Here is a 12,281-nt window from a genome sequence, read left to right as displayed (position 1 = left end):
AAAAAATAACAATGCCAGTATGTGTATCGATGAATTTGTCTTTGAAACAATGAAAAGTACAACAATGAAATTTCAGAACCTCTAGAAAAGACTATAGAATCTATTTAAGCATTGTGCTTGAAACAGAGTGCAACTAAGCATTCTGAACTCTTTCCTTCACCCAACAAACAATTCTGTTTCAAACGTTGGCTCGTCAACAATGTCGTCAATGTTTCCCCATATATGGAAGTAATAGAATTTTGTTTTAAACACGACATCCTCTGCGAACAACGCGTACATCGTAAACGCACGATATGTCAATTACAACATCCTATCGAATGTGCACCTCATCAGCGCGACCTACCCTTAACGCATTACCAATCCTCGATCGATACACTGTTCCCTCTCCTCCTTTACCCTATTATCGATAAATAATTCCCACCGTCTTCCATGTACCATCTTGTGTGCACAGTTTGCACCATGTTAACCCTTTGAGGATGAATGTACAGGCTTCTCGATTTTGTTCTCCTCAAGTCGAATTGTTTCTCAAACTATATAGATGTTGAACATCACTTTCAAAGATATGCATCTTTGGAGAAATATGAAAACAAAATCGTGATATACTAATTCCTTTATATTTTAACAGTGAATAATTCTTTCGTCGCAATTAGAAAATATGAGCCATTTACTTTGAAAAAGTGTTTTATTTTTAAATTGAGATATTTAAAGATTTGGGTTAGAAAAATTGATGCTAACTTTCGAAAAGATTCACTTGTATGTATTATCTCGGATGTTAATATTTTTAACGAATCATCTTCTATTATTGTAGTGACTTATGCTACTTTCAATATGAATGACTCGTATATCTTTATTGAGTTACGATGCATTAGTGAGACGTAAATAGTCGTCTAATAATATCATTCTAACTTTTTAGAGTTATAATAAACTTTATAATAATAATATCAACTTTTTAGAGTTATAATAATGTTAACTTTTTAGAGTTATAATAAATTTTAAGTTATAAGTTATAATAAACTAATAACATCAACTTTTTAGAGTTATAATAAACTAATAATATCAACTTTTTAGAGTTATAATAATATCAACTTTTTAGAGTTATAATAATATTAACTTTTTAGAGTTATAATAAACTAATAATATCATTCTATCTTTTTAGAGTTATCAACGTCGATAATAAATAAAATTTAGTTTCTCTGAAATTTTCATTATTACCTTTTTCTCAAAAATATGTAAAATAAATATTTCCTTTGAAACTCATTTTAGTACCGACAGATTCTATTTAAATATTTAAAAAAAGGGAACAATTCGCGTTCAAGAAAGAAACACGTTCAATATCGCTGCTAATAAAATTTTCACAAAGCGACACACAATCTCCTCTACCCCTAACATCTAGGTCATCAACGTGCAATCTCATTTCAGATGAAAAAAAAAAAAAAAAAAAAAAAAAAAGAAACCTTCACCAAGAATCAGAGTCGACAAAGCACTCGTCCACAAGGGTTAAACCACTCGGCGAAAAATTGCGAATCTACTGCGGAAAGCTCCCCAAAGAAGGAAATTTCTCGCGATACTTCTTACCTTTCGACTCGACTCGCCGCGGCACAATTCCCAGAGGAGACACAGAGCCAGCGAAGAAATTCCAGTTTCCTTGGCGAGTGTGGCCATGGTGGACGACACGAGGGCCAGTAGCAAAGGGAACGGCGATCTGGTGCGCTCGCAGTGGGCGCTGTACGCGAGGAACGCCGTCAAAGTCAGCAAACAGGCGAGAAGGTCCGCGCGACCGACCACACCGGCCACTGCCTCGCTGTGAATCGGATGAGCGGCGAACAGGAAGCCGGTGATCGCGTGGCCGAGGTTGTTTCTTCCCGGCAGTACCTGCAAAACGCGAGAAATTCACGCGGTGAATCATTGGACAATAGTCGCTGGGGATCGTGTGCTTCTCTCCTTCATTGTTCCTGGGCAGCGTTTTAGCGCCGCCAGTCTTTACAATCGGGGAGACAATGAACTGACTCTCTCTCAGGGAAAATAGGAATAGAGAGCGGTTCAACTCTGTTCCTCGACGATTTCTGTTAATAATCTAAGCTAAATGGGGGTCTAGATAGATCGAGAAATGATATTTCGATCTATCCGATTCGAACGTTTCTGATCTCTCCATGCTACGTGTAATCGCGTCGATCGAATGAAGGAGCTCAAATAAGTGTGCCACAGAATGTTGGAAAATGAGAAACCTTATTAACCTCTTGCCACGCACGTCGAGAACTCCATTTTTTCCCAAATTGCAGCATTTTCTTCAGTTTCAAGTATATTTTAAGTGTAACGTAGGGAAGACAAATGATATGTTTTTTACTTGTTAATAATTTCTATCCGGTAATATCGTACCGACGAGATTCAAAAAAAAATTATTATATACGGTTCGGTTTCTCGTTATGGTCCGCGCAACCAATTTCCGGCGCAAGTAGTTAATTGCATCTTTTCGTGTTTGGTTGTGTTACGGCAAGCTCGTCGCTCTCTCGTCGTGCCTTTTACAGCCTCCGGAGAGATGTTTTATGAAATGAATGAGACGTTATGTGGAATAAATACTTATATTTCTCAACAAATACAAAGTGACTGAATTGAATGAGTGAATGAGTGACCGACGCGGAATCACTCCTCTGAACTGATTTGGTGTAAATGAAAATGAATGTATGAACTGACGTGGAGTCAGTCCTGCGGACAGGACTGCTTGTGACTCGTTGAGTGGTCTACGTGCGACTGCATTTAATCGTCTGTTCGCTACGTGAATCTACGTCGCCTTTAGAATTGGTAGGCGACTTTCTGGAGCCGGCCAAGGCGCCTTGTTTCCTAGACAAGGCTTTGTTTATGTCCTACCGAGCCTTCCACATACTGTCTCTCTCTCCAAGGCCAGAGAAAGTGTCCTTAGATGAGAGGTATGTTAGCACATCTGGCAATTCTCGGCAGGGCCGAGGCTTTGTAGGAATTGACCTGACTGACGCCTCGGAGGGTTCTGTTCTGCGCCCGAGCAGGTTGTTTCCAAGTTTAATATCGAATGAGGAGCATTTATATCTATATTTATTCAATATATTATCCTTCTCTAACTTCGGATAAAACGTTCGAGCTATGTAAATAATTATTTCGTTATTAATTATGAGAAAATCTGATTGAAATGGTTCGAAAAGATGGCGGACTTGATCTGTTAAACGGAGAGGCGAGTTACAATAACTCGTCACTTGGGTTTTTTTTAACTTTCCAAATGGAACTTCTTTATTTGTAAATTATTATTAAATCACATTTTTTTCATTTTTTTCATTATTAATCAAGTGACATGTACTTGTGAGTAGCGGAGCCTGTGAAATTGTCTTTTGATTTTACCTTGCGAACAGCGAAACAGCTTTTTGTAGATTTTTATTAACATCTCCCTGATTGAGAACAAGACTGCAACGCTGTTGTAAAATTTCGCAACGTTGAGCCGGGCTTGTAAAATCAACTGTAGAACAAGCAAATACGCATCGTATCGCATGACTATGCCAAATACAGCAGCAGTTAACGGATAAAAACTGGCAAAGCACGATAAACAGAACGTGTGCGTCTAGAAACACCCTTGTCTAGAAAGAACGATTTAATGAAATGTTAATAAACTACGAAATTCCGCTTGCCGCGTGTGAAACAAAACCTGATTCGATGCAGCGGCACGGCATTTATTTCAAGAAGAATCGGTATCGATATCCGATATATCGAGGTACCCAAAATTTCGACACGTGTCGATACGACTCTCATCGAGTGTTTTGTTTATCGAATTAACATCGAATCGTTACAATGGTATCGCCGCTGTTACGGCACCGGAGGAGCGTTCTTCTTGCGCCGGGCTCCTCAATTTCCACGAATGGTTTTCATCGAATGAAAAAAAAAAAAAAAAGAAAAAAACCCTCGTCGAGAAGCAGAGAGAAACTCGTTCGAATATTAACAGCGCTCGATGACGGGTGGAACGACTGTTCAACTGTTTCGCAGTGTGTTTCGAATATATTTTCGCCGAGCGTGTGCGGCAAGATGAAAACCGATTGCACTTATCCGCGGGGAACGACAATGGCTCGGCCGTAACGGACGTTATGTTGTCGGGGGCGGGATTGAAAAAGCTGAAAGCACGGAGGGGACGCGGAGGCTCTTGAAACGAAACAACGGATTTCCCCTGGTAATCCTATTTCCATTACGATAACCGTGGCAGGTGACACGCGTGGCCGTCAAGGGGCCGGAGGACGAGCGCGGCGGCGGGGCGCGGCCGCCGCGCGATTATTAACGTAATATCCCGGAATTAAATGGACTGGTAAAATTTTATTTCCAACCGGTCGCCGTAACGTCTGGTATTATCAAGTCCGCGTGACGTACGCTCTACAGGTGTCACTATTATCTCGTTTTCTGCCGCCTCTGACGTAAAATCTGACCGACGCGACCAGCGCACGCTTGTTCCGAGCTTATTTAATCGAAAAGCAGATAAACCAGTCGAATTCTCCGAGCCTATGATCCTCTCTCCCTTTCTTTCTCTCTCTATCTATCTATCTATCTATCTGTCTCTCTTTTATCGCGATTCGAATTAGTTTCTTGTTTGAATAACCGATAAATTTCAACGAGCTCGCCGGTTTAATTAACGTTATTATCGAGTGGCCGGGTGATTTATTTACCTTTCTGGCAACTCTGACCACAAGCACCGTGCAGGCGGCGTGCAGCGCAACGTTCACCAGATGATAGCCCCACGGCTCCAGGCCGCCCAGCAGATGATTCAGGCGAAAGGTTGCCACGCAGAGAGGCCTGTAACTGCCGTGCGAACCTCGATCGTTTAGGGGCGTGCCCCAGAAATCGTTCTCCAGCAGCCGGGACCACGGCGTGCTGGACAGCAGGTCTGGATTCGTCAGGATAGCTCTTCTGCAACGAGATTGACACACGATTCCGTTAGTAGCGCTTCGACTCGCTGAGAGCGTAGCGACTTAAAAAGTTAGCTTACAAAGTAACTTCATGACGTGTATTGAGTCACATGTATGTATATTACGCGTGTAAATACATTTTGACATTTCGTTAACGCTGTAATGAAATCATCGTTATTGTGATTATATCAGCAGGACCCGAAACCAATCGTGAAAGTATAGTGGAAGTTACGGAATATTTATTGCAAACATATATTTAAATGAAAGACAAAAGTCTGCGTGAAAGTAGTCTGGATGATTGTTTAAACCATAGTAATCATTAGGTTCCAAAAATTGTTCGAATATTTTCGCGAGCAAAAGATTTTCGATTGCCAGTAATTAGTTAGTTGGAAGCTTCGTCAATTTTTCTCCAATCATTGTTAAATGTAATCAATATCTTTCAATCAGGTTTTCATCACCTGTAGGAGTAATTTTGAAAGAAAATAATTTCCCAGGCTTACTTAACCTCTTGCGTGTGCACGTCAGGAATTTTTTTTAATTCCAAAATTGTAATATTTCCTTAGTTTCAAGTATATTTAAAACAAATAATAAATTTGTCACTTCTCAATAATTTCTGATCCAGCGATATCGTACCGACGAGTTCAAAAAGAACGCGACGAATTATTCGGCCACTCGTTATGGTCCGCGAACCAATTTCCAGCGCAATTGGCTAACCTTTCGTTGCGCGAATGTCTGTCGTTGCTTCACGCCTATATTTTTTAACATTATGCCCACGTATTCTGTACAATTTTTGCACGTGTCGATTTCTCCAAGTGAAATTATCTACTTTTCGCCACTTACGCGACGAAAACATCCCGTATATCATTTATAAATCCTCGTCTCGCTGAAAAATCGTCCCACGTTCCATAAATCGTTTTCACGGTTTTGTTTGCGGACGAACAGCAACACCGTCTCGCGGGTCGTAGCGTTTTAATCGACCTGTCCGCCGATCGATATTCATGAGCGGTGTTATGGGCTTGTCTGGAGACTGCGATACCGCAGGCGACGCACCTGAGCCATCGTCGTCGACGTGAGGAAACAGTAGCAGGGCTCGATGAACACCAGGCCAATAATTTCGAATTCCACAACCCTCCAATAACCCCCGTGCGCGTGGAGGGTCGTGTGCCGCATTTTCTACGTGAGCCAGCGCGCCACCGCTTCGAGATGGCCACGATCGACAATGGCGGCGGCGCCGGTCGGATTCTTCTCGCGCGGAATTTAGATCGAACATCTGTTCTCCCACGTACGCTATCGTAATCGAGAAATCAAATCGACCAACGAAATAACGGAGTCGTGTCCTGACTGCCGGACCTGTACACCAGGTTCTCGATAATCGATTGCTTTAGAAACACTGTCGAGCAGTTTGTTTAACCACCTTGTTGTCCGGAAACACTGAACTTCGTCAATTTTCAATGAACGACTGACTTTAATCTATAAATGCAAATTATTCGTAAATTATCTGTTGCAAATTAACTGGTAGGTAAAAATACTGCCAGGCGGTTTTAAATAAAATTAAATTTATTAAATAGAAGTTACCGATAATAAAGATGGGTGATTTTAAATAAAATTTATTAAAATAATAGGCGATTTTAAATAAAATAAAAAAATAAAATAAATAAAATTTAATAAGTAGAAGTTATTTATAAAATTACCTATAATAAAGATAGGTGATTTTAAATAAAATTTATTAAAATAATAGGCGGTTTTAAATAAACTTTATTAAATAGAAGTTACCTATAAAGATGGATGATTTTAGATAAAATTTATTAAAATAATAGGCGGTTTTAAATAAAATAAAAAAATAAAATAAATAAAATTTATTAAATAGAAGTTATTTATAAAATTACCTATAATAAAGATAGGTGAGTTTAAATAAAATTTATTAAAATAATAGACGGTTTTAAATAAACTTTATTAAATAGAAGTTACCTATAATAAAGATGGGTGATTTTAAATAAAATTTATTAAAATAATAGACGGTTTTAAATAAAATTTATTAAATAGAAATTATCTATAAAATTACCTGTAATGAAGATGGGTGATTTTAAATAAAATTTATTAAAATAATAGGCGGTTTTAAATAAAATTTATTAAATAGAAATTATCATATATAATAGAGATAAATAGAATTTAATAAATAGGAATTAAACAGGAAAGGCTCAATACGACGATGACAAAAGATATTTATCTCACACTCTCGTGTGATTCTTTCACGATCTGGATTCTCGTTCTTCGCACACACACAATCATATCCTAATATTTCAAGTTCCAAACTTGGGCGATTAAAACAAACATTCTTCAGGCCTGGGCTTCGATGTGACAATTGTCTCGGACACGCAGCAGGCGACGATTGCCTCGCTCTTCTGGCCACACAGGAAGAAGTTCTGAATTCTGAATAAGAAGTTCTCAATTTTCCAAGCTTCTTCATCCAATATAATTATCTGAAGAAATGAATGATTTCAAAGGGATGGCAATGTGGTGTGTGTAGTTTTTTTTTTTTTGTAAACAAAGGTCATATGAAGATCACCTCGACTATTTCAAATGAAAGGATATATTTTTTAGTAGTGTTCCTGTCTGTAGTGCGACATGTGATTAGAATATTCTCCTCGTCAACGTGTTTTAACAAAAAATTTATGACTATTATTTATTTACTTATTTTTTAATACAATTTGTTTATTCCTCACTCTTTCGTCAGTTTATCCTTGTCTTTATCTTGAAACGAAGTGACGCGCAGTTTTGTCGATGATTCAAACTGGCGTTTTAAAGATGGCTCGAGAACTTTTTCATGGGAAATATTGATTTTATAGATGAGATATAGGCATCGAGTTTAATTCAAAGTAATTCGTAATTGTGCAGCATAAGATATATTTATAAGAGATGGAATTGCCTTAACTAGAATTAGAAACTGTCTTTATTATTTTTATTTGTTATTATCTTTTACCATTTGTTATTCTTTATTACATAAACTTGTCGAGAGACAAACAATTTACATCATTGGACTCCATATAATAAAATTTCTCCACCAAATTTTTCGTTCGTATAATTGTACCTTGACTAAAATTTTATAAAAAAAAAAAAGGATTTCGCATATTAAAGGAATTCCACTGTATTATCCCTTATTATTATCTTACAATCCTATATAAGATGTGGAGGATTTTGATTCAGAAATGATCCAGTTCACAGATTACGTTTGCAAATGGTTTCTATTGAACTTGAAAATACATACTAAATCAGTGAGCTAAATGGTTGGTGCAAAGGTAGATTAAACGATCTTGGTTTAAGATGATTCAATCTCCCCAGCCCCCGGTTAAAACGGTAAATTGTTTGTAACGGTAAATGCAATTCGTTTCCTTGTAATAGGAAATTCATAAAGCCTTGCCTGGCGTTAATTCTCTTGCATCATGTATATTCAGTTCATAATCCACATTTATGTAGCATTTGATTTTCTAATTACGAAACAGATTTTGCGTGAATCTATCAGCTGTTGTTAGTCTGTTGTTAAATGAAATTTGAACGTGACACTTTTGGCTTTAATCGCCGCAGGAGTAATTATCAACGGTGTCTGAAATGTTAAAAAATTTGATATCTCTATTTTACAGTTTTATCGATTTTATGTAAACACTGATGAACGAAATGAAGTTGAATTGTGTACCTGTATTGCAAAATAATATCGTTCTCTAATATTATTCTGTAGTACGTTTAATATTTTTAAAAAAAACGTATGGTAATAAAAAGCAGAAACATTATAACTTCCCTATTAACTCATCCGAGTACTGTCTATTGTCTGAAGATTCCAAGCATTTACTGTGACGAGTCTGTTCACAATCACAAATTTAATGTAACTTGAATACTCGCGAAGAAATTATGCTACGCTTCACTGACTTACTCTGTAAACACTGAAGATGACAACGACAAAATTCAAAGAACACGTTTAGAAAAGAAACGTAGAATCTATTTAAATCTGAAAACACAAATCACAATCACAAAATGACAATATGTAAATATTTTCCATCAGACATAGATACTTGAAAATACTTCCTTGCAAGTGAATCCAGTTGAAATCACTAATTTTATTGTCAAAACGTGACAATGTTTTATGTTTAAAAGATTTCAATGTTTTCAAATACTTTCGTACAATTGGTGTTCGATCAGAAACGACACTGTTCCCTGCAGATCGTTTCAGTTGCACGAGTTTCAAATATTTTATCGAAAGTCGATGTGAAATATGTAGACCACCAAGAAGGCAAACGTAACATAAACTTTTATTCGAGATTTCCACTTGATTCGATCTACATTGCTGTCACGCCAGTTCCCTACATTTCGCCTTTTTTAAGAACTCTCGACAAATCAACGTGAAAGAAGAACGGTTTTAAAAGTTCCCTTCATAAAAGGGAATATCTGTTCGTCGAGATCCGTCATTACACAGACGGATATCCGCGCAGCGCAGCAAGTTTCGCGTAAACGATTTCGAAAAGTTCAGCCACGCAAGTTTACCATAAGTCGTTCGAGTGAGAACGGTTGATCGCCGCGTAACGGCGGGCACGAGATTTACGATCGTCGCAAAATTCATTAGAATTCGGAACAATTCACCGCGACTTGACTCGGCGCTCGGAGTTTCCCTCGGTTTCCGCAGAGTTGGAACACTCTCGACGCGTTCGTACGAACGAACAGGATGCCACGTAAATTCCCTTCGTCGCTGTTTATTTCAATTTCCGGATCACACCGGAGCGCGCGCAATTCCAAGAAAAAAAAAAAAGAAACAGGGGAAAGATCGGCCAGTGTTATTAAAACACGAGCTGGGGAACCATGTAGATTTTAGCATAAGATTTTAAAAAGACAGACTTAGTTATTCAACTTCTGCATTTAAAATTTATCTTGATTCAACATCGAGGTCGCAGTCGTTTTTTTTTTTTTTCTATATGATTCATAAAAGAATATAACGCCGTCAAACCCCTAAGGTAATTTATTCTGTTAATTTTTAAATTAAAGATCAAACGATCCTCTTTAACTGAAGTTTTTTTTTTTTTTTTAGATTAAAATTTATTAAATTTAATGACTCTCCCGATCAAATATCGATTTAAATTTTATATTAAATATAACAACGATAAATTAATGTAAAATTCTATAGGATAATTACAATTCTTTGAAACATTGCAGAAATTATACGTTCGTGCATGCATACGGTTGTATTTTTGAAATACTAAATGAATGATTTATAAAGATTGTTATTTATTTAATTCGATATCTAATTGGATTAAATGGCTACTGTTCTTTATAACCAGAAGTTTATAGGAGGAGAAGTTTATAGAAGGTCATCAATTAACTGTAATTATTTACTCGCGCAACAGGGAAGCAAATTCAACCCTCTATAACATCGTGTAACATGAAAGTTACGTGTATTTACGTATCGTATTTGTACTTTATCAATACAGAAACAACAAGTGAATGATTTATACCGACGATTAATTGTCAGGTTTTCAATTGAAGTAAACAGCCTGCAATTAACCCTTCACAACCAGAGTATTACAAAGGAGAATATTATCAATTAATGTGTGACTATTTACTCGTATAAACGTGTTTCCCTACGTTCGAACTTTTCATAACATCGTAAAAGTTATACGTTCATATATTTGCAGTTGCATTTTTATCAACACGCAACTAGAAAAACATCAAATAAGTGATTTATAACGATGACCGGTCGTCGGATTTTCAATTGGTGCCCTTCAAACTATAAACCAAAAAGATTTGATAGAGAAAGAGGCTATCAATTAATTGTTAGCTATTTACGCGTACAACGGAGCTCACTTGTCGCGAACGCAATGCACTTGAAAACTGCGTACGGAAAAATAGAAGCATGCTTTGTCAAATCAATAACCTTTGACGCACACGTTGAACTTGGCAAATGACTGATAATTAGATCATAATTTGTTCAATTGTAAATATTGTTTCTTAGATTCTGTGAGTAAAATTAATATTATAACTATACATATATATATTTATATATATAATATTAATAGTAAATTAATATTATAACTATACATATATATAATATTAATATTAATATATATATAAATTAAAATTAATGTATTATATTTAATATTATTTTTATAAAGAAACATAGAACAAATAGATATTCGTACATTGTAATTAAACATAATCTTTTACTGGATGTTCATGAGTGTCACACGTAAACCCACAGCTTTCAGAAATCCATGCGTGTGCCGAATTGAAAGATACAAATCTACTTGAAATATTGTTTTAATTTTCGGAGGTACTCGTGAAACAATGGAAACAATCCTGCTTAGAGTTGGATATACTTGCAAGTATTGTTGGAGAGGATATTTATCCAATGATTAAAATTATTCAAAATATTCGAACTGAACTCAAGACACCCAAAAGACACCCGTCGTCTTTTTTTCTTCGTTATCTTTTTTTCCTCGTTAACGTCGATCAATTCGACGAGCGTAAAACGTTAACGGACCGGGCTCGCTCGGAGATATGAATGTTTAATGAAAATTTTTTCGCCCGGACGAAAATAAACAGCCGTCAGCCGAAATTCACGAGCCCGCACTGTCAATAAAATTTTCGTCCAGTGATTTCATGGCTATTACATTGCCCCGATGCGTTCGAGTCCGCATCGGCGGATGTGAAAAATAACAGAACAAAAAAAAAAAAAAAAAGAAAAGGAAGCATCTGCAGTCATGTTGACTACAACTCTATTTTCATTAATAAATTTAAATCTTTGGCAACAAGACAAGGTGAAAAGTATATTTCTGTTTAACCAAACACTATGCCACGTTAATTAACGTTTCTACAGCATCTTAAATTTCCTGGAAAGTGTGTAAATCAATAATCTTAGTCACATACACAGACAAGGTTTCAAAGTGACGCTTTTTAAAATAATATAGAGTTCAGAATTATGTTATATTGTGTGACGACATAATCGAACTTTTATTATATTTAAAAAAAAAAAAACATTCCGAAATCGACAATGAAAGGAACACTTTGCTGGCAATTGCGGACCATAATGAGTGATCAAACCGTATAAAACAATAATTCGTCGCTTTCTCTTTGAACTCGTATGGTATATATCACTGGAAATATAGTATGGTATATATAGAAATTATTGAGAAGAAATATAGTATGGTATATGTAGAAATTATTGAGAAGAAATATAGTATGGTATATGTAGAAATTATTGAGAAAAAATATAGTATGATATATGTAGAAATTATTGAGAAGAAATATAGTATGGTATATGTAGAAATTATTGAGAAGAAATATAGTATGGTATATGTAGAAATTATTGAGAAGAAATATAGTATGGTATAT

The 12,281-nt window shown here is 36.2% G+C and overlaps 1 protein-coding gene across 1 annotated transcript in view; it reads right to left on the bottom strand.

Moving 5' to 3' along the window:
- Positions 1-12,281, bottom strand: part of LOC122534377 (protein O-mannosyl-transferase TMTC2) — a 65,142-nt gene that overhangs the window by 45,516 nt on the left and 7,345 nt on the right. Inside the window, exons 2-3 of the mRNA XM_043664942.1 lie at positions 4,671-4,911; positions 1,576-1,872 (exon numbers count right to left, since the gene is read on the bottom strand). Coding sequence (XP_043520877.1) covers positions 1,576-1,872; positions 4,671-4,911 — 538 coding nt within the window. The remainder of the gene's footprint in view (positions 1-1,575; positions 1,873-4,670; positions 4,912-12,281) is intronic.

Source organism: Frieseomelitta varia, unplaced genomic scaffold (genome assembly GCF_011392965.1).
Source record: "Frieseomelitta varia isolate USP_RPSP 00005682 unplaced genomic scaffold, Fvar_1.2 scaffold_59, whole genome shotgun sequence".
In the NCBI taxonomy this organism is placed as follows: domain Eukaryota; kingdom Metazoa; phylum Arthropoda; class Insecta; order Hymenoptera; family Apidae; genus Frieseomelitta; species Frieseomelitta varia.
The sequence above is the reverse complement of the archived record's forward strand: the minus strand, read 5'-3'. Positions and strand labels throughout refer to the sequence as shown.